Raw genomic sequence first — 23,972 nt, 5'->3', positions numbered from 1 at the left:
CATACCTAAGTGCTACCCTAAAACAGAGCCTAAACCTCAAGCATCACACCACAGGTAACTTTCAGTAAGAAGTAAAACACCCATTCTCAGTAGGCTCCAATTCCCAATCTTCCATCAGTGAAGAGTTTTAGCCACAGCTCTCAATCCATTTTTTAACCTGCGAACACTGTTGTATAACTAACCTACCTCTATTCATCCTTCCATTTTTATAAAAATCCTTAAAAAGCTTCCTCCAGGGCACTGAAAAGCTCTCTCCCTGGAATGAGTTTGATGAGTTTGACAAGCACAGCATTGCCTGGTGGCTTGGTAAACACAGAGAGAGATTAGATCAGTAGATGAATTCAGAGCAAACACAGAGGAAATCCAAAAATAGACCAACATTTCTACTTCTGCCATATTTGCTGCCATTAATGAAACTCTTCCTTTCTATAATTAGCCTCCCATAAATCTAAAAGGTTGTGGAATCGCCCATGGATGCTCTAAAACAACAGATGTCTTTTATGCTTATTCAGGATATAGACTATTCTCATGTAAAATCGAAATGTCTCCCTCCTCCTCTATAATATTTTTTAAAGAAAAGGCATGAAATACCAAAAATTTAAAGACTGAGGGAACAGCTTGACATTCTGATTTGCATTCCATATACTGGGTTAAAATACAAATTGATGAAAAATCTTATAAGCCTCAGAAGAGAGGAAATGCCATTATCACTAAATATATTTAAAACTTAGAAATGTATTCAGGCCCTGGCTGGTTTGGCTCAGCGGTTAGAGCGTCAGCCTGCGGACCAGAGAGTCCCGAGTTCAATTCCGCTGAGGGCACGTACCTCAGTTGCGGTTTGTCCCCAGCCCCAGTTGGGGTCGTGTGGGTGGCAACCACTCGATGTGTCTCTCTCACGTCGATGTTTCTCTCTCTTCACCCCCTCCCTTCCACTCTATCTGAAGATAAATGCAAAAAAATGTTCTCAAGTGAGGATAAAAAAAAGAAATGTATTCAGCTAAGATATACCAAGAACCTACAGACTAGCTGCTCTCACATGTATAATCTTATTTCAGAAGAGACAAAACCACAACCACTTGGAAAACAATATGTATTACTTCAGATTTGGCATTATTTTCAAATATGCTTGACTTTTCCCCCTCAGGTTTTAACTTTTTGGTGAAACATTGTCTGCAAGCTCCTTTCAGATCTATCACTTCCTGTCCTTTAGCTTCAGATGGTCCCTTTTATGGGTTTCTAAATACCTGATGCGTGAAGTGAGAAAGCTACAAAATTTAAACAGGCTTCCTATATGACACAGACACACACCCTGGCCTCTTTTCACTTCAGAATCCACGAATAGTATCTCGCATCCAAGTCTAACACTAAGGCAAAAGCCTTGAAACAAAATCTCAAAACCCACACATGAAAATGAGTGTCTTTTATAGTAATTCAGGAGGGATTCTTAGATCAATTTTCAGAGGGTTCATGAAGACTCTGGCACTCAATGAAAAATTATGTGAGAGCATTGTCTGGTGAAGAAAATCCACAGTTTACTATTTACGAGCCACTGATTCAAGAAGAGACTGTGTACAGGGACCTCACAAGGGCCCCTCTCATTAATGCATAGTTATAACTTCAATCCCTGCCCCCAATCACTACACTGGGTTTAGTTTAAAAACTCTTAAGCTACTGGGGGAAAGAATCTCAGCATCAAAGAATAAAACTTGTCACCCCTAAGAAATTCAAGGGGAACGTGCTACAAGTGCTGTTTTAAGCAATTTTAAGTGTGGACTAAATCCTTGAGCTAGAACACTCACTAAAACACAAATTCAAATAGGTTTGTTTAAACGAAATTCAGTCACCCTACAGCATACATGTTAACAGTGAGCCCTCACTGAGGGATGGACTAAAGGGACACTAAACATAAAGTTGGAAGGGAATATGGTCTCATCAGTACACTGGGTGTGGCAGGAGGGACTTGGGCAGCTACCCTGGGAAGAGAATCAAACTCCCAGGAACAAACTTTAGAAAATAATGTCCTTCTCAGGCAGGTGGTTCAGGTTTGTTGTGCACAGTGAAGCCATAAGGTCAGGAGACACCCAAAATTTGGCCTAGATCTCCACTCTTTACTTACATAAAGCTCTTCTCCTCTAATAACTACTGGATATTTAAAGTACATTGATTTGAAGGGGGAATCAAATTGCTAACCTGCCCAGTGACCTTGGCCTTGGGCTGGCCCCATTCAGAGTTCAGGTACTGTGAAGCCCTGTTAGACAGGCTCACACACCAGATGTACAGGAAACACCAGAGTCATCATCACTAGACAATAAATAAGTTGCCTCCCACAAAATCTGGTATAAAGTGAAACAATGTGAAGGAAGAAAAAGGAGGAAGTCGAGCATTGACTACGTAGGCATGGTGACTGAGCATTTTACAAACCAAAACTCACACAATCAAAATTACAGAAAACACAGAGAGACTTTCATGTCTTCAGGACTTTACAAATTGGAGAGAGTGAGCAACCAGACCATGAAACCTCCTTCCCATTTCCCATGTAAAATGATACTGTCCCTGGTACCTTCCATTGAACTAAAATTAATAAATTCTATATGATAAAGGGTATACAAGCAAGCAATTTTTTAAGTGGCCAAAACATATTTGAAAAATATGCTCACTTTTAATTCATGTACAATTTAATAAACAGGATACCACATTATCATCAAAATGCCAAAGATTAAAGACAAAGAGGATCTTAAAAGCAGTAAGAGAAAAGCAGTTAGTTGCCTACAAAGAAATTCCCACAAGACTATCAGCTGATTTCTCAAAAGAAACTTTGCAGGCCAGAAAGGAGTGGCAAGAGATATTCAAAGTGATGAAAAGCAATGATCTACAACCAAGATTACTCTATCCTGTAAAGCTATCATTTAGAATTGATGGACATATAAAGAGTTTCCCAGACAAGAAAAAGCTAAAGGAGTTCACCACCACCAAACCAGTATTATATGAAATGTTGAAGGGTCTTTCTGAAGAAGAAAAACAAAAATATGAACAATAAAATGGCAATTAATACATATCAACAATTGAATCTACAAACAAAATGAGCAAGCAGAACAGAAACAGACTCATAGACACAGAGATCTTTTTTTGCCTTCCAGATGGGAGGGGGATGGGGGGGATGGGAGGAAGGGTGAAAAAGATGAAGGAATTAAGAAGTACACCTTGATTGTTAGACTGATGAACCTCAAAAGGAAGGGGGGAGGGAGGGCAGGAAGAGATAAATCAAAGAACTTCTATGCATATATGCAAAACCAATGGACACAGACAATAGTGTGGGGAAGGCAGGAAGGGGGCGGGATTGGGGAGGAGAGCGGACAATGGATGAAAAAAAGGGGGGATATCTGTAATACATTCAACAATAAAGATGAGTTAAAAAAATAAACAGGATACCATTTTTAACCATCAGACTTGTAAAAATTAAAATACTGATGATACTCAGTAAACAGCTGCCAGGCAAAGGGCCAGTAGACACTCTCATACATTTCATGGGAGAGTATATCATGGGAATCTTTCAGGAAGTGTTTAGCAGTATCTACCAAAATCCAAAATGAATTGATGCTTTAACTCATCAATTCCGCTGTTAGAAATTTATTTTAACTATGCACACAAAGAGCACCAAACACACATCTGTACAAGGATGAGGATGTTCACTTAAGTGTGGATTCCTACCATTTTTTTGTGCTATTATAAAATATCATAAGGAACTGATAGATAATTTAAGGTGCAACATTATACTGGAATACTACATGGGTGTTAACAATGAAGTAGACCTACATGTGCTAATACAGGAGGATCTCAAAGACCCATTATAGGGAAAAAGCAAAGGAAAGAAAAGTGTGTTAAAGTATGCACTCTTATTCAATTTAAACATATAAAGTCATAAAAATGATATTCAGAGGCTCAGATTGCTTCTTAGTAAGCACAAAAATCTCTCCTCACTCAAAATATAATCCCATTATACCCATTTCTCATCTTCATTTCACCAGAGGGTTCCTATTTCCAACTCCAGTGTGCTCCACCACCACAACTCCCAAGACCATTGGTTAGGCAAAGTCTTCTTAGATATGACACCAATAGGTAATATGAATTTCATCAAAATAAAAAATTTTTTTTTGTTTTTTTTTTGCTTTTATCCTCACCCGAGGACATTTTTTCCCATTTTTTGCACAGATAGAGTGGGAGGGAGAGGGAGGAAGAGAGAGAGAGAGAGAAAGAGAGAAACATCGACGTGAAAGGGACACATCGAGTGGCTGCCACCTGCACGACCAACCAGGGCCGGGGACAAACTGCAACCGAGGTACATGCCCTTAGCAGGAACCAAACCCGGGTCTCTCCGGACCGCAGGTCGATGCTCTAACCGCTGAGCCAAACCGGCCAGGGCAAAATAAAAATGTTTTACACTTCAAATGATATCCTCAAAAAAGTGAAGACAACTCACAGAATAGAAAGCATTGACAATCACATACCTAATAAAGAACTTGCATCTAAAATACATAAAGAACTCTTACAAGTCAATATAAAAAAATAAATAACCCAATTAAAAAGTAGGCAAAGCTCTGGACAGTGTGGCTCAGTTGGTTGAGCACTGTTCCATGCACCAAGAGATCAACGGTTCAATTCCTAGTCAGGGTACATGCCTGGTTTGCAGGTTCAATCCCCAATGGGGGTATGTGGGAGGCAACCAGTTGGTGTTTCTCTCTCTCTCTCCCTCTCCCTCCCCTTTCTTCTCTCTCTAAAATCAATTAAAAATTTTTTTCAAAAAGTGGGCAAAGAATTCAAATAAATATGTTGCTGAAAAAATATATGAACAGCCAACAAACATGTGAAAGATGTTCAACATGGTCAGCCACTAGGAAAATTCCAAATCAAATCAAAACCATAAGATACCACTCCACAACTATTAATATAGCAACAACCAGACAGATAACAACAGGTATTTTCAAAGACGTGGAGAAATTGAAACCCTCATACACTGTTGGTAGGAATGCAGTAACTTTGTAAAAGTTTGACAGTTCATCAAAATATTAGAAGTATTTACCTTAAGACCCAGGAATTCCACTACTAGGTATATGCCCAAGAGAAATGAAAACATACATCCACACAAAATCTTGAACACAAATATTCACAGCAGTATTATTCACAACAGCCCCAAAGTGGAAATAACCCAAATTGTCATCAACTGGTGAATGGGTAAACGAAATGTGGTATATCCACACAGTGGAGCATTAATCAACAACAAAAAGGAGTGAGGTACTAATACATGCTACAACATGAATGAGCCTTGAAAACATTATGGTAAGTGAGAAGAGCCAGTCACAAGAGTTTGTGTTTATATGAAATGTCCAGACAAACAAATCTATTGAGACACACAGCAGATTATCAGTTGCCTAGTACTGGAGGGAAGAATGGAAGAAGAATGGGGAGGGACTGCTAATGGGTAAGGGTTTCCTTGAAGGGTGATAAAATGTTCTAAACATTAGATCGAAGCAACAGTTCCACAATTCTGTTCATATACTAAAAACCACTGAACATCCTTTAATTTGGTGAACTGTGTGGAATGTGAATTAAATCTCAATAAAACTACTGTGTGTGTGTGTTTAAAGAACAAGGAAGGCTCAGAGGGTAACAGAGCTGGAGCAGTACCCTGAAATATCTAATAAAATATTCTACCACAGACTTATCTTTCAGAAGATGCTTTAAATAGTCTCTTATGTGTGTCACCTGTAGAGACACATACTTGAGAGAAGCAGATCTCACCATCACATCGATTTGGGGTTTTACATTTCCCTTCAGAAAGCCTACAATGTGCTAGATAAATTCCATTTACAGAAGGAGGTGAAAAATATGACATCACACCTCTCCCATACAACAGATGTAGCCAAGTATATGAACCATCCTAAAGATATGACAACTGTCAAGTTCAAAAGGCTTTGTGTTTTTGTTGCTTGGGAAGATAGATGTTCTACTCTAATTTTTAACATTTGACTTTTTCCAAGACCTCCTTCATACATTTCCTTGCTAACCTCCCTAGTTGCTGTGAAAATTACCTATTTGCTGCTAAAATGACTGGGGAAGCCAAGAAGCCTGGGAACTAGAAGGCAGCTAGTTCCTCCAGACTCTGGGCCCAGCAGGGGCTTCATAGTCTGTCTCCTTTTTACCCCAAAACAAAAAACCAAGCACCCAAACCAGAGGTGATGCTTAGTCAGTGCCAACCGCCCAGTGAATGCCTGATACATAAAGGATGCCCTCTCCCATGATTATCCTTTTTTATACAGAAAAAAAAGTACATATAAGCAGTGATAAAGCCATTCTGCTCTACACAACAGCTGTAAAGGATTGACATTTGTTCTTCATTTGACCCCCTCCTTTGAAGACCCCTCCTTCTTTAAACAGATTCTTATTCTCACCCTCCCACCCGCTACTCCCTGGTGTGAATCAAGGGCTTCGGGAGAGAAACAAGTGTAATTCTGGCACTGTGCCACCCTTTCTACTTATGGCCTGACCTAAGACTGTTAACAGGTACACAGTAGCATTTAGGCAGGTTTGAGGATTTTTTCAGTTTCATGCCTCTGAGTTCCCAGTCCCAATGATTCCCCCAAAGTTGAAAAACATTGTATATATGTATGTTCTCAGCCACTTAGTCAAGGGCATCAGCCTTAAAATGGAGTTGAGGTGAACACTATGTACTACTCATTGTCCAGCAACAGGACAAGAAGGCCTTTTCCAGGAAGGCTGGGTAGAACCTAAGTATGTGAGCTGCAGAGCTCACATTCACCTGACAACCAGGTCCCCAGGTCAGGGTGCCAAGTGGGTGAGTCAAAGCAGGAAAAGGCAGAACATCCTCTTAGGTATGCCAGAATTTTAAAATGTTACTACTTAAAACAGAAAAACATCAATACACACATCCTTGACCCAACCTAGATAATGAACCAACTGTCTAAACCTCCACTTACCCACCCTCCAACACAAAATCAAACAAAAACTTTGCCCAGGAACTAAGGATTGGGGGTGGGGGTGGGGTGCGGGAGTACTCGATTTCTCTAAGAGACAGGGAGCCAAGTGCCATGTTGTTCGCCCAGGATAAGAGATAACCTTCTGCCTCCAGAGAGAGGCTCACTCTAAGATACAAGACTCCACTGGTAAAGAACCATCTGGAAAGCCACTTAACTGGAAAGGCTAGTATAAGAATGAAGAAAGTACTTAAAATTTCCAAACCAGCACCTTATGCTATTTTATTTAAAAAGAAACCTAAACCCTATCCTCTGAAGGCCAAGATTACAATAAAGTAAAGGGTGGGGCCCACTATTCAGGAAGTGTCTGCCTATCAGAAGCCAAAGCCTCCAGAGAAGCTGATATAACAATGCCTTCTCTTCTCATGAGATGTCCCTGAGATCTGCAACCGTCCGGATTTATTTGAGGTTACATTTCAGAGTAGAAACCCCCTAGCACAGACAGAATCATAGAGTGCCCCCCTACACACACACACACACACACACACACACACACACACACACACGAGACTTATCTATCCCAAGCCACTGCAGCAGGAAGAGCAAGGGGAGAAAGAACACCTACCAGATGGGACTCCTTTGCAGAGATATGAAATTTTGTAATTTCACTCTGTTGCTGCCAGACTACCATAATGTGCATCTCTTCAGAAATAATTACTGGAGAATTCAAAATACCAACTGCCTCTCTCACAAAGTAGCAACCGCCTCCACAGAGCTGGGAAGCTGCTGTAGGATAAAGAGGCAGAGACAGCAACAGTAGCCAGTACACCAGCCACATGAGACACCTTCCACAACTGGACAGGGACCCTGGCTGAAGGCTGTCATTTTCCTGCCTCTTCTGCTCCCATACTCCAAGAAAAGGCGTATCAGGGAAGGGTTAGGGACGCAGTGAAGAGGCCCCAAAGAAAGAGAGCAATAAAAAGCTCTGCAGTCTTTGAAATTACACCCTTTGGTATAATTTTTTTTAAGTAGAAAAGGGCCTTGAGGTAGCCAGCCTCCAAGATGGTCCTCAATAAGTCCCACCTCCTGGCATTCACATCCTTGGGCTGACCTAGTAACCAAAGAGATATTGTAGCAATAACAGAGTGTAACTTCTGAGGCTAAGTAATAAAAGACATTGCAACTTCCATCTTGCTCTTGGATTACTCATTCTGTAGGAAGTTAGAAGCCAGAGTGGAAGAATACTTAAGCAATCCCACTGGGAGAGAGGTCCACCCACATGGTCAAGAAGTGAGGCCTTGTACCAACGGCCACATGAAATAGCAACCCGAGAAAAGGATCCTCTAGCCCAGCCAAGCCTTCAGATGATTACAGTCCCAGCCAACATCGTGACTGTGTTCTTACAAGTAACCCTAAGCCAGACCACCCAGCTAAGCTGCTCCCAAATTCCAGACCTATGAAAGCTATGAGATAACAAATGTTTACCATTTAAGCTGCTAACAAGTTCTGGAGTAACCTTTTATGCAGCAATAAAAAATTAATTCAGGTCTCTTAGAAACACCCATTCCTACCCCAAAACAGGTGCAGAGCCCCAGGTAGCTGTGCACATCGTCATGCACCTGCCTCTCCTCACCCACATGACTCACAGGAGGACAGGGAAGCAAAACCTATTACTCAGTGTGTCCATTTCCTCTTTATTTCTCATTGATGAGTGAAGCTAAGCATTGAGGAAGCAAAATGCTTTCAATCCAACAGCACTGTTTACCCAGTGCTACTTTTTATTTTTGCTTCTGACTCCCTAAATTATGCTGTAAACTTCCAACTGTCTGATGTCCAAAATTCCTAAAACACATTTTATACTTCAGATGTTATATATGCCAAATTAACACATGTGGAGATGTATCCCCTGCTGATTTTCTTTTTCTTAAATATGTTTTTATTGATTTTTTTAGAGAGACAGGAAGGGAGAGACAGATAGAAACATGGATGTGAGATATCCACCCCACAACCTGGGCATGTGCCCTGACTGGGAATCAAACCAGGACCTCTCAGTCCATGGGGCGATGCCCAATGCACTGAGCCACACCAGCCGGGCACCCTGCCGATTTTTTAACTAGTATCACTTTAAAAGATACTTAAGAGGATGCTTTTACCCATCACACTGTTCTGGCAACATTTTAAGAATCTTTATTTCCTGTGATAAGTGTGTTCAGTAAGTGAAGAGAGAGATTCCCACATTTCCTGGGGAGAGAAGCAGTATAATATGTTTGGAGAGTTCTGCATCTGTGATCTTAAAAGCTGAATTTAAGACCCCACTCTACTACCAACAATAAAGGCTCTGACCTCAATTTCCCAATCTGTGGAATGGAAATCATATGTCCTATCTTATAACATCACTGTTATAAAAATAAAATTAGATGCTATAAAAAAAAAAAACTACTTGCTTCCAATAGATCCAATAAATACAGCTGAAACAGAAAGTCAGTAGGATGCTAGGTGGCAGTCTTACAGTGGGAAAGCTAGAGATCAATAATTGGTTGTTATATTTCCAGTAATAACATAGGAAAAAGGGTACCTATATCTAAAATTGTGCTGCTGTCATTTAAGGCTCCACCTAAAAAATGAACTGTCAAGTCACATTTTGTGTGTGTGTGTGTGTGTGTGTGAACTAATGAAATGCTCCATTTGGTTACTATTCCCTTGAGTTTGGCCATCATCAATCTAACCCCTGGGGATCCGATCATGTTTGTGTGAACTCAAAATAAGATTCATATACAAGCAAAGGTAAAGGTGAGATCTTGAACTTACAAGCAGCAATCCCTTTCTAGGCCCAACTTTAACAATTACTGGACAATTTAGCAACCCTCAGTTATCAAATCCCTCAGAGATGGCTGTTTCGGGTGTATAAACCATGATCTTCCCATCGCTAGCCTGAGTTTAGGAGACTGTGACTAATGCTTACCTCCAAGGTCTCCTATGAACAGTATTACTGGTCCCTTGAAAAAGACACTATGACTGCTCTTTAATTGAAATGTTTAAATGGCTTTAAACCACATCCATTTTTTGGGTAGAGCATTAAATGACAGCTGCACAATTTCAGAAGTGCTGCCCCACCACTGCCACCATTACCAGACACAGAAAATGCCCGTGTCATCAGAAACTATTAAAATAAGCTATATTGCTTTCTTTGATGCTCAGATTAGTCCCAAATTGGGGAGTGCAACTCTGAAATGAGTTTAATCATTACAATATTTCTTAAAAAGGTCTTGAATTTACTGTTCATCTTAGAAGACAATTATTGCTTTCACAGTTACTAAAATCTTTACTTTGGGCAGATAGACTTTGCCCTTGCTCCTGAGTTGTTTTATTCAAATACTGTGATTCTGCACTCTCCAAGGTCTTTACTGAACACTGTACTCTTTCTGCAAGACCTTCTCTTTAGGTGCAGTACCATACAGAAGTGCTCCCTACAGGGCTCATTTACACTGGAATAAATAGAACAACAAAGAAACATGTCTCTGACCCCTTTTATTAGTTAGTGGGAATCTCTTAAGTTGAAAAGTAAAAACATTATATGAGTAAAAAAAGTAAAAACATTAAATGGAATTGTATCATGTTGCTGCAGTTTCCCCCTTCAACATCTTACAATAATATAAAACAGTATAACACAAATTTAAAACATAAAATAAAAGTATTAACCCAAGATGTAGAAGGGGACACATGGGTTGAACTGTTGAACTAGGTAATGTTAAAAGTTCTTATTAGTACCATTATTTCTAGAAATTCTAATAAAGCAATCCCTGTGGTAGGGGCAGGGAGAAGATGTTAAACTAAATCCCTCGGAGAACCACATTTGTAGATTTAACTGGAATACTTCAATGTATACCCAATGGGTTATACATATAACCCAAAGTCTTAGAATAAAAATATCTAAGGCTTAGATTTTAATGAGATCTCCTTCAACATCTTACATATATCTGTAATTGAAAACAGTCCAATAAATATACCATACCAACTATACAATATATACCAACAATATACTATATCAACAGTCAAATTACAAATCTCAAACACCCAAAGTTACATTAAAAAAACTTAATGGGTAAAAGTTAAAAGTCTATGTTTGTACTTACAGTAAATGATTCAAAAACTCTCTCCATTCTTCCCTAGTTTCCTTTTGTCACAACTCCTCAGATCTTTTAGTCATTTGAGAATCAAGTACATTGACAGACCAATTTCATCATTTCCGTTTTGCAAGAGACAAATAGCCACCCAGAGCAGTCTCTCCCTAAAGCCTTACCTGACCATAGGGGGGCCTACACTAATGGCACCCAGGGCCCAGAGTTCATTTGTTAATTAATGAGGTTTAGCTTTGCTGCGTCTTTCAAGTCACCATTCCAAATTATTTAAACTTTATATTTTTTACCAAAATTGCTGTAAGTGTGACTCTAAGTTAGCAAACTTTCCCACTATGCTTTTCTGGCCATTGGGTCTCTGAAAGCAGCCACAGACAACACCTAACTGAACGAGTGTGGCTGCATTCCAACAAAACTTGATATATGGGCCCTAAAATTTGAATTTCATATAATTTTCACACATCACAAAATATTTTTTTCAAAATACTTTTTTTTTTTAATGTCAAAACACTTCTTAGCTCTTGGGCAGAACAATAACAGGCAATAGCAGGCGCCAGGCCAGATTTGGTCTTGGAGCCATGGTTTGCTGATTCCAGATCTAGACTACCAAAATTGTGTCAACAAACAACTCCGCAGTCCCCACAAGGCCTCCAGCAGTAAATATCTGTGGACTGATCCTTTCATCTCTTTTCTTCTATACTGGAGGACTACAGTATGTGTTTGAAATATCCAGGTATCTATTAACACATCAAACAGGAAAGATTTAATTAGTTGTTTCATGGACAGCCCAGAGCTTCAGCATGGATTAAGATTCCCTTTCTCAAAGAAGAGTAACAATCTGCAAATAAAGGTGCATGTGTAGTGGGGGAGGTCTCAGTAGCAGAGGACAGCCAATGCAGCTTTTATAGTCTAAACAAAACATTGGACCAAATCAGTCCATATGCATCACTTCCCTCCCACCCCCAACCCCACCAAAAGGGAGGAGCTTCAGATTGTACCTCTTTCAAAAGCCCTTTCCTAGGTGATGTCTCCTCACTGACACATCTCCCAGCAGAGAAAGTACAGTAGCAGCAGCAGCTTAAATACCCTTTGTAGGAGAAGGCAGACAGACAGCAAACACAGAACTACCAGCAAACATCATAGCCATCAGTCTGATATTTGTAAGAAATCTCTTTGGCTATAGTTTTACCAGTTAGTCTGAAACTGGCTTCTATTTGTGGTTTAAACAACAACAAAAAAAAACCCACAGCCTCATCCATTGTTAATTTCTAGAATGGCATACAACTCTGTCTTAAGAAGAGTTACTGTAGAGTTCAGATATTGTAAGTCCCTAAAAAACTTCCAGTAAAGAGAAAATTAACTTCAAAATAGATGAAGATGTTTCCCTATGTTCAAAGAATTAAGTGGAGGTTGGGGTGGGGGCCATGGGTATGGTATATGAGATACAGCTCACACATTTGAAGGCCATTATATACCAGGAAGCTAAGATCTTTCTTTTTTTTCTTCACATGTTAGCACCAGCTCCTGACTGGGTAACTCATAAATCATCCCTCCAAAAGATAAAGGCTTATATAATCAACAACTGGTATCCTACCAAGTCCTAGAACCACGGAAATATGAAAGACTAACTTTATCAGGAGCCAAATAATCAACAATATTAAAGAAAGAGAACCATTCAAGCCCAGAAATTAGACTTCAATTTAAAATGACTCTCCAGGAATTTTTGCCTACTGATATCTTCCCTGGTTAGACCTGTGCTTTGGTTGTATTTTTACATTTTCTGTGCATATGTGACAAAGCCATCCATAGGACTCTGGCCTAGCTCAGCTGTTGGGTAGAAGGAGCCCTAGAAGGCAGGATACTAACAGGCCAAACAGCAATCATCCTATTACATAAAGATCCTAAATTGAGAGATTACATAGTATGTAGTGGTTGTCTCCCAGACTCTACATTCCACCCAACTCCCCACTATATACATGGTCTGCAATCATGAACTACTGTACAGAGCTTTCCTGGCCCATGAAGAAAATCTTTAGAGAGTGAAAAAGAGTGTGTAAGTCACCAAAACTTATGAGTCAGTGGCACAGGAAGGACCAAACAATTGGATCTCTATGGCTCTGGGGACCAAGCTGAGCCATACAGGCCCCTATTCAATTAGCAAAGAATTTGTCAGGATGAATTAGACTACCAGATGATAGAATGGTAAGAAAGGGGCCGCCCAAGCTGAGGGAAATTCAAAGAGGCTTTCAAATACCAACTTAACAAGTCCTGTCGGCTTTATTTAAATTTGATGGGAAGGCTACAAAATAGTTCTTTCAAGCTTTCAAATCTGTTTTCTGATCTGCCAATCTCAAGAGAAGAAAAGGGAGGCCATGAAGAATAAGTGGCACCTTCAGGCACTGTGAGCGCTACAAACACAAAGCAAAGTGCACACACAAGTTCTCCAATACACAAACTTGCCGGTTCCCACACGGTCTCTGCCTAAAGCCATGGTAGAAGCAGCTGGGGGTGAGTGGAGGGTATTCTCAATTCAATTCTCAGTTCTCAGAAACACATTATGGAGCTCACGATTTAAAGCAAAACCAAATCACAGAAAGCTGATTATTTCAACCATTATCCAACTCCGTCAGGGTGTCTGCCACAAGAACTTGACTTCCCTGGGCAACCTGTGAGAAGGTCACCAAGCAATAAAACACAATAACCATTGGGAGGCAAAAAGTCGTAATCAGATCAAAAATTAGGTAACCAGCTAACTGAAAGCTGGCTCTATCTGCCACTGTAGGGTGACAGTGACAGACACTGGAACAGAGAAAGATGGTAAAGAGAATATCCATCCTAGCCCCTTCTCCAGACAGCAGACAGCTGACCTTTTTAAAAGGAAGTCAAAGCACAATCCCTCTGTGCCCAAAGCCCTCTGTTGCAAGTTGAACTGGGTTCCCTCAAAAAGATGTGCTGAAGCCCTAACTGCCTGTATTTACAAACAGCATCTTTGCAGATGTAACCAAGTTAAGATGAGGCCATACTGGATTAGGGTGGCTCCTAAGCCCGATGACTGGTGTCCTTGTAAGAATGCTGTGTGAGAACACAGATAAGATATGAGAAGGAGGCAAAGGCTAGAGTTATGTTGCCACCAGCCAAGGAACACCAAGAACTGCTGACAACCACCAGAAGCTAGAAGACACAAGGAAGAATTCTTCCCTAGAACCTTTGGAGGGAGTGTGGCCCTGATGACACCTTGATTTCAGACTTCTAGCCTTCAGAACTGAGAGAATACATTTCTGTTGTTTTAAGCCACCCAGTTTGTAGCACATTCTCAAGGCAGTCCTAGGCAGCTAACACATCCTCCGATGGCACTCCAAAAGAAAGCAGCATCATTGCAACACAATCCAGACCACCCCTTACCTGGCTGACTTTATCAACTACTGCCCCCTGCCTAGTCACTCCACTCCAGCCACACATGGCCCCTTCACTGGTCCTCAAACATGCAGCCCAAGTGCCCACCCTCCCACCACAGCGCTCACCCTGTCACAGGCTGGTCCTGTCTTAGACATTTGCAGATGCCATTCCCTCTGCTGAAAGGGTTCTCTCCCCAGGAATCTGCAAGGCTGTTCCCTCAATCTTCCTTCAGAACTCTGCTCAAGTCTCCTTATCAGTAAGACTCCCCCAGATTACCCTTCAGCATCTCCTACTCTCACCCCATACACCCTCCTCCTCCTTCCCCTGCTTCACTTTCCTCCATAATACTTAAGACAAGTTGACATGTATATTTCATTTAACCTTTAAAAGGTTCACCACTCTCTGTAATGTTAGATGGGTGAGAGCAGGACTTTTTCACAGCTGAATCCCAGTGCACTCTATTGAACAGATAAATAAATTCCAGCGAGACAGGTGAAATTTTCAAAACTGGCTGTGTGACAAAAAAGATATCTACTAATTAAGTGGAACAGCAGAAGCTTCTATCGATGAAGGGCAGACTCAAGGCTGGGCTCTGAGGGGCTAGGAAAGGATCTCTGCACCAGGTTTTCTTAGGTAGACTAAGGGGTTCACCACCATTCCTGTGTAGAAGAGCAATTTTGAAACAGCCTCTTAAGATTCCTCCTTATCTAAAAAACCTCAACTCTTACCTATAATTTTTGTCTCTAGCCACACCCTGAAGTCTACTTAGCCTGAGAAATTTGTGAAGCCAAATCTACATGTACCTCCACCACTGCATTCCCTACACACATTTTTGTTTTTTAGGGGCTGAGGGGTAGGGCCCAGCAGGAAAGTTTGATAATGATCATCTCATACTGCAAATGTACAAACTACTTGGGGAAGAAAGCCTCCCTGACTACCACAATCCTAAAACACAAACATTTCAAATAAACCAGGAGCTTTAAAACAGCTCTTTCTCAATAAGGAGACAATCCAAACCTTTTTAATGGCCCTACATTAATAGTTTTCCTTCCCTCAATTACATTTTCAAAAAAAAAAAGAGGCAGATAATGAAAGTCTTTCCTTACCTTGGGTTTTGGCTCCAGGTCCTGCTAATCCTAGTGATGAACCACAGGATTCCTTGAGAGGTGATCTGATGGGTGTTTCAACTTCAGGGGTCTCAAAATTACCTTCAGAATCCGAGCTGCCAAGGGGGAAAAATGAGGAATTACCACTTTCAACGGTATTTCCGACACCCTTGATAATATATATATGTATATATATCCCAAATGGCTAAAGTCCAGAATTCTTGCCTCACTTGACAATCCCACTGGTCCTCAGCATGGATTGACCTGTGGGCGATGCTGTCGATTTTCCAGCAGGGCTTCCTCAGCTTCTACCTGGCATCCTGTCTCCCTGAATTCTCCACCATCCTCCAGAGCTTTTCTCCAGCACCATTAATTTTGATGTCATCTTTCCCTCTGACACCCAGAAAAAAAGCTCTTTTCCACAGACTCCTCTTCTCACAGGAGCCCTTTTCCAGAGCCTTAAAAATTAAGACTGCCCCCTCCCCATAAAAAAGTAAGCCAATTCTCACCACGATGCCTTTTTCTCTGGCAGGCCTCTCTCTACCTGTTATAACGCACTCCGCCGGAGGCAGAGAATGCTGTCACCTGCCTTCTGCAATCACACGGGTGACAGCTCAGCAGAGACCACCATTTCTCACCAGCTGCCAGGGGCCTGTCATCAGGCGACCTTCTTTACCAAGGCTGCATTTTTGGGACACAGTGGGAGTAACTTCTTCCCCAAAGGGAGGACCCCAAGTTCCACCGGGTGTGATCAATGACTGTGTCTGTGTGTGTGTAGGGACGGGGACAGGGAGACTGAAGCTAAGGGAGGCGACTGAGGCAGACCGGGATGCGGAGAGACTGCAGATTCTGGGTTAGGTTCAGAAAGCCCATACTGAGACAGGAGAAAGAAAATACACGGGAGAACAGAACATCCTGAACTTTCGAATGCACAGCGGGGACCTGGTTACAGGCAGGGATGCAGCATTGCCACGAATAGGGTTACGCGGGTGGGCGACCACACACACGCACACTGAGCCGCGGATGGGTGGGTGGGTGGATGGATGGATGGATGGAAGGATGAATGGATGGATGGATGGAAGGATGAATGGATGGATGGCTGGATGGCTGGATGGCTGGCAGCACATTTGCATCTCGGCGGGGATGCGTGTACTTGCCTGAAACTCAAGGATTTGGTCTCGGCTTGCGAGTCCTCCTCCTCGGGGTCGCCCTCGGGCCCTCCGGCCTCGTCGTCTCCGGCGCCCCCGCCGCGCACGGCGGACCAGGTCCATTTCGCCCACTGCACGGGGGACAGGATCTGCCAAGGACTGAACGCCATGAGCGCGGATCCCCCGGCTCCAGCTCCTAAGAGGAGGGGAAGGGGAGAGCCTTTTTCCCTTTCAAAATGGAGGGAACCGGTGACAGGCGCCGTTAAGCGTTTCCAGCGGAGGCGCGGATGTGGTTAAACGAGCGCCGTCGGGGGCCGGGTGGAAGCGCTTCCTCTCGGCGGCAGGCAGTGCCGCTTCCTCCTAGTCCTCCTGCCCCAGTGGGCGGCCGCCGTGCCCCCCACGCCCGGCGGCTCCGCAAGAAGATGCCTCTCCTGGGGCCTCCTCAGGGCTCCGGCGGTGGGCCGGCAGCTCGCGGACTCGTGGCTCGGGACTCGGGCTCCCAGGTTCCCCTTTCCTGCCGGTGCGGCGCGCATCAGCTGCCGCGGGAGCCGCGCCCCAGGAGCCGCCCCCTCGGACCGTACTACTCGCGCGCGCCTGCGGGGGCGGCCGCTGCCGCGGGGCTTTGATGTCTGCGGCGGGCCCTCCGGGTCCCCCCGCCGCGCCAGCACGCTGGTCGCGCCTGGACTGCGGGAAGGGGCTTCCCGGCTGCGGCGGAGCAGACGGGCGCCCCCACAGCTCCGTCAGCGTCTGGAGCTGGGAGGATCCATTTTTGGGGGTCTGTGCACACTGAACTTTTCCTTCCTTCCCTTTTTTATTTGTAAATCTTCATCTTGCCGCTGTGACTTAATGGCGTGGGCGATGTTGGATCGCACAGAAGTTAAGCCCCTTATAAAAAAAAAAACTTTGAGGCCGCTGTTGACTGGCGTTTCTTCCCCTCCTGGGTATTGACAGCGTGGAGGAATTCAGCCTGTCCACCTTCAACCCTATCGCCCCCAAGATTTGGACAGTCCGTCAGCAATGCTACAAGCCTAGCCAAGGAGTGGAAACTTAGATGCTTTGTCCCTCCCCAAACCGCACTCCTGGACTCTGTGTGGCCAGGTCTTGGGTGAAGGGTGCTGAATTACCCTGTGAAATTATAGCCTGATCGGTTTCCCATCCTCCTTTTGAGGCTTTCTTTTCATAACTTCCAAGGCTTTGATTTCTGACTTCGTTTGCTGGTTCAGAAGTATGCCAACAGGCCTGGCGAAGGCAGCCTTCAAAATAAAAACCCTCAGCGCTTGAAGGCAGAACTCTCTGAGGATGTCTTCATTTTCCTTTTAGGGGTTGCTCCTCGCTGAATCATTGGTGCTGCTTAAACACTAGGCTTAATGACCTTGTCTGGATAAGGCGTTTCGTCTGCTATTGTAATTTCCCAGGGTTATGATGTATCTGTGAGGTGGTTGCAGGTTCCCATGAGAGCAGCTCCAGAACTTAGGAACAAGTCGTTGACACGTGTGTTGTTGATGAATCACAACTGTTTAAGCAAAAATAATGCAAGATAGGACGGGCAGGTTGCTTCACCATAACAGAAGAACAGGGATTTGCCCCAAGTCTAGATGAAAGGGGCGGGGGGGGGGGGGTGTTAGGATGGGTACAGAATTCATCCAGCTCCTTCCCAGAGATAAACACAACTGTCATGAGTGTCCTGGAGGCTGTGAAGATGTGAAGAAGCAGAAGTTTGTTTTTTTGGTTTACATGAATATGCCTCAACACTATCCAACTGTATTTTTAAGTTCACGGTTCACTACATAAACCTTCAGATTATAAGACTCCCCAGGTTCCTATATTTAACACAAGTATTTTGTTGCCTGGAAATAATATTATTCCATGTAAATCAGTAACTGGCATGCACTAGGTCCTGTTCATTCTCCCTCCTGAATAGTTCTCAACTCTTTTTACTTCTCTGCATCCTCATTTTTCACAGTTCTACTGTAAATGTCTCCCAAATGGTTCTACCTCAGGTTTTTCTCACCTGAGGTCACTCTGCCTGGCTGATCTGTGATTTGTCCTCTAGTCTTGCTGTTCCTGCCCACCCTATATTCCCAGCCATAATCAGTAGAGAATTTGTGCTGAACCTTTAAATATGTCCAAGAATCATCTGGGCGCTTCTTTAAAAACACAAATTCAAATTGCCAGCAGGATCTGGAAGTCTGTATTTTTTACCAAGTGTCCTGGGGAATTTTTTCACAAGATAAATTTGGGGGAAAACGACTAGCTTGAACCAACTAATGCTTCCTCCCAAACAATCTCCCTTTTTGCCTGCAGTTTTGCACAATCCTCTCCCTGCCCCCACCTTAAGCTCTCTGACCTTGACTGCCTGAACTTCCTTCTCTCCCTGCTCTGGGAAAGCAGGCTGATTTCTCCTTCCTTTCTACCATTTCTATACCCCAAACATCCAGAAAGACTCACTGTGGCCCTTAGACAGTTTTGAAAGGGGACACTATTAATAGTTATACCAGAACAACAGGCATAAACTTCAACATCCAGGATGTAAGGTCACCCTACTTAACATCCTACATATATTTGTTTCTTTATCTGTCCCACTTCTGGACCATAAGTTTTAAATGGCAGGGACCACATTGTATTTATGATTCATTTTTGTTTCTCCAGAGATTAGGACAGGGCCACCCATTCAGTAAGTGTTTAATAAATGTGCAGAACAGGAATATTGTAGTTTACAAATAGACATTTTAGTTTAGCTATGGTGACAAATTCCTAAAGCTTGACTCCTCCTGAAGAAATCAAGTTTTTGAACCAGCATAGAACAAGACCTGGGAGGAGAGATGCCCCAATGAGATAAAGCCCGACATATACAGCAGTTTCTTGAAACTGGAGAAGCAAATTCTCAGTGTCTGAAAAAGCACTCCTCTGCACGCTCCTGTGAACAGCAATAAAGTAACTACTCAATAGCTCGAAATGATTTTATTGTCTAGAAGTACAAGTAATGAGGCTAACTGATGTAAATTTTCTTGTAATTCTGGGAAAGAATGGGCGATGTTTGACAACCGATATCCTAACCACGATAAACAATCATTTTGCTGCTGCGTCCTCAACTTCATGGAGCAAAATGTCTGCAAATACATGACCAAGTAACCAAATGAAACGTATTTGTTTTGGAAATGATCGTAAGCACAAAAATGACCCCATCTGTTCTCTTCCTTCCTCTGCTTCTTGCCCTTCACAGTAACTCTGGATCAATACACCATGAAAATCTAAAATGTAATTCTCTTGAAACACGTTTCAGTGGTGGCCAGGCCAGGCACACAATTTGCCACTAATGGATGCTCCAGAGAGGTCTGCGAAATGGGTCTTTTTTGGTAAGTAAAAAAAAACAACAAACAAAAAAACCCACAAATATATGAATAAGCCAACTCAAACAGGCAAACAACTATCCATTTAGTAGCATAGCTACTGTGAGAATGCCTGTGGCAATGTGGCAGGAGGTGAGGGGCAGAGGCAGGTGGGGCCTAATTGGGAAGGATCTTGTGTACCTGTTAAGGAGTTTGAACTTGATCCTGTAGTAGGGGAGCAAACACAAGTACCTACCTTTATAATGTAAGCAAGTGGCAAGGCCTGAGTGGTAGCTGTGTTACCTGGAAAACACTGCCTTGGCTAAGGAGCAGCCATACCCAGTTCCTGGTGCCCAGCATTGCCAGCTAACAATTTTCCAAGAGAAACCAAAATCCTGGGTTTTGTAAAAATCTTCCAATCTTTTCTTTTTTTTTATCCTCACCCGAGGACATTTTTCCATTTTTTGTTCAGGTAGAGTGGGAGGGAGAGAGAGGAACAGAGAGAGAGAGAAACATCGATGTGAAAGGAACACATCGAGTGGCTGCCACCTGCACAACCGACCAGGGCCAGGGACAAACTGCAACGGAGGTATGCGCCCTTAGCGGGAACCGAACCCGGGTCTCTCAGGACCGCAGGCCGACGCTCTAACCGCTGAGCCAAACCGGCCAGGGCAAATCTTCCAGTCTTTAACATTCTCACTATTTAAATTGTTTTAAACCTTGTGGATGCCAGCACGGTGCAGGACAAACAGAAGCCATCTCCCTGTGTGCCTGAGTGGCCCATGGAGCCTGGATGGACAGAGTGAAGTCATCAGGCTTCGAGTAAGGTAAGTAAAATTTCCATTTAGAAAGAGCATTCTGGAAACAACCTAAGGGCTATGAAACTGCTATTTCCCTGCTCCAAACTACCTAGAGAAGGGGACAGCTTCTCCTCAGAGGGTAAAAGAAGCAGAACTGGAATGAGTGTCCTTATCTCTCTCTCACTCCACTTGTTCCCTAAGTATCAGTGCTGTAAGGAACAGTTGCTGAGTACAAGCCAAGGACAAGGAGAACATTTTAAAGTAGAAGGAAAAGAAAACCTCCTGCTGAGAAAATGGAATTCCTGACACCCAGTGGAATGAGAAGGCATCTGTAAGATGGTGCAGAGGGAGGGGAGGAGGCAAGGAGAGAGGATAGGGTCAGGATAGCACTAAGGAATCACAGAGATAAAATAACCACTGAGAAACCAGAAAGATCAGGCAGACTGACAACCCAGTCAACTTATCTGCATTTCCTAACAACTTAAGAATTTGATGAGCAAAAGAGACATCTATTTCAACAGAGATTAAATGCCAGCTTGATGATGTAACCAAAGTGGCGGGGCAGCTTTGAGGGCTTAGGAAAAGCACTGGCCCATACAGAATTGAAATGGCCAATGGCAACTAGGCTGAGGTGCCTCAGTGGAACCTCAATGGGCTGTCTCCCCCTTCACCACCCTGCCTTTTGAGGGCCATCTGTCCTCTAGATAAAGTTTCCAAGACATGGTAGGGAAGTCCCTGCCTGTGATTACTCCATCAACATGATCACTAAATGTCTTATCCCACTCACCAAGCTAAACACCCTCAACCCTTAGCTTTTTTTCCTCTTGAATATTTAAATGAAGGTCTCTAAGATATCATGATAGTAGTACTTTATATCACCAAAATTTCATCTGATTCTTACAATCATTCCCTCACGCAGTGGGGCAGGTTTTGTAATTCTCAATCTGCTGATAAAGGAACTGAATCAGAAAGGGCAACCACCTGCCAGAAGTCACACAGCTAATTCATACCACAGCTGAATCTAGAACCCTTGTCTCCTACCTTCCAGTACACTCTGCAGTGTAGCAAACTGCAGAAGGAGAATGCCATTGCAACCACCCTGGAGCTAGTGATTCCATCGGCTAAACATTCCTTGGAAATTGTTGCTGCTGCTATGGTCCTGGCTTCCTGCTTACTTGGCACTGGTTACAAAATCACAACTAGGAATACCTCCCTCCCTCAGTGAAAAGCAGCCACTGTCAATAGGAGGCCTGTTTTTCTGACCGACTTCAGCCTAACCAGGCAAGACCCTGCTGATGTCTGTACAAGACAACATTGCCAGTAACGTCATCTGACAGTATTCAGCTATGTTAATGTTACAGTCTTAACCTTGCAAGATTTGATGTTATTATCCTTTACCTGTAGGCTATAATCACCTACAGATTCTTCCCTCCACTACCTAAACACACCCAAATCAGGGAATTTGTACTACACATTTACATTGAACATTATATCATAAAGAGAACCTCCTACTTTTTAAAAGGGAAAAGCCAGATTTGTGTCCATAGCTAAACGACACTCAGAGCTCCAGGAACAGTAAAAGGAACCAGACAGCATCCGTTAAAGACTTGGCAGAGCTCCCCACATGGAGCCTGCCCACAGACTCTTGTCCAGATTGTGCTCTGGTGAACAACTCATCAGCTCCACCCCCTGATCTATTTTGTTCTGTATCAAAAAGTAAAGTTTGACTTCCCCAGAAAGTGTGCCATTCAACCTAGGTCACATTGAGACCTAGAGCAGAGTTATTCTGTCAGCTTTCAGAAAAGTGTGTGTATGTGTGTGGGGGGGGTGCATATATTTTATAATGTTTACACTAAACTGGTATTATTTTAGAGCCACTTTATAAGGTTCTCTCTCTTCCCATCAAATCGTGACAATATGTTTATTGACTCGATGAGAAAGTTCATGTTAATTCTCTACACTGGAGTGCAAATGTATTAGAGAAACAGTTGCTAAGTACAAAAGATATAAACAGAATTAGGTCAGTCTGTTCATTCTACGTGAAAAAAATAACCCCAATGTCATTCCTCATTCTTCCCACCAATTACCGCAAACCTGAAGCTGAAAACAAGCAAACCAAAAATAAACACAAAAGATCCACCCAAAGAAATATCTTCTATTCCTTTAGATATAAGTGTGGCTTTTTCCTGCTAAACAACATTGCAGCAACAGAGCCTGTCAAACAGGTATGTCCTCTTGTAAAATAACTGTTACTGACTGAGCACATTGTGGCTTCTTCTGTTGAACTTACATTCCTTTTCAGCACATTAGGCTATAAGAAAAGTGAGCCCTCCTTCATACGTAAAGCCTCAAACAAGAACCCTTTTGAAGTTGCTTATGAATTTCCGTTTTTAACTATGAATATTACTCCAGATTGGAGAGATCTACTTTACTGGATAATGGGGAGGTGGAATCTAAGGCTTGAGTTAGAGTTTGAAGGAATTCAGGAATTTGAAATAGAATAATATTCCTTCTCCTGCAGCCATTTAATCCTTCTCCTCTACCCAGCCTCCAAAATAAAATAAATCTCCCCAACAATGTATCTGGAAGATGAGAAGAACATTGATCACATGGCCCAGATTTTCTGAGATCATCCTGATAGCCAATATTCTACCCACTATCCTAGTAAGTACATGTCCCATTTTCAGTCTGTGAAACATCATCACTAAGAAGTTAGCAGGTGACAGATTTGGAAAGGGCAGCAGAGATTCACTGATAGGAGGGTATGAGAAGTGTCCACCCAAAGAAAGAATAAAACCACAAAAAGATTTTCAAAATAATTGGGATACCGCTCTGCCTAAATCCTTACTCTGGGGATTTGGGAGCATTTTATTACAGTAACTTGTGTGTTTGTGATGGATAATTGCCTGTGTTTCTAAATGATAAAAAGATGAGAAACTAGGAAGCAAACTCCATGACACGATATGCGGCCTTCTGTTACTTCCAGCTTTTATCTGTTTAGAGTGAAATATTAACTGCCAATTTTTGGTTCTGAAACTACATGTGTGTGAAAGTTGAAGGAAAATATG

The 23,972-nt window shown here is 42.7% G+C and overlaps 1 protein-coding gene across 11 annotated transcripts in view; it reads right to left on the bottom strand.

Annotated features, from left to right (window-relative positions):
• TACC1 (transforming acidic coiled-coil containing protein 1) overlaps window positions 1-23,972 on the bottom strand; it is an 81,563-nt gene that overhangs the window by 32,785 nt on the left and 24,806 nt on the right. For 2 of the 11 annotated variants that reach the window (XM_036249528.1, XM_036249531.1), the window contains exons 1-2: window positions 16,785-17,252; window positions 15,628-15,743 (exon numbers count right to left, since the gene is read on the bottom strand). The exons of 2 other annotated variants lie outside the window; for them this stretch is intronic. In XM_036249528.1, the coding sequence (XP_036105421.1) occupies window positions 15,628-15,743; window positions 16,785-16,945 (277 nt within the window). In that variant the 5' untranslated portion in view covers window positions 16,946-17,252. Of the gene's footprint in view, window positions 1-15,627; window positions 15,744-16,784; window positions 17,262-23,972 lie in introns of those variants that run through there. 7 more of the 11 variants (XM_036249524.1, XM_036249527.1, XM_036249526.1 and 4 more) reach the window with 5 other exon arrangements.

Source organism: Molossus molossus, unplaced genomic scaffold (assembly GCF_014108415.1).
Source record: "Molossus molossus isolate mMolMol1 unplaced genomic scaffold, mMolMol1.p scaffold_m16_p_9, whole genome shotgun sequence".
In the NCBI taxonomy this organism is placed as follows: domain Eukaryota; kingdom Metazoa; phylum Chordata; class Mammalia; order Chiroptera; family Molossidae; genus Molossus; species Molossus molossus.
The sequence above is the reverse complement of the archived record's forward strand: the minus strand, read 5'-3'. Positions and strand labels throughout refer to the sequence as shown.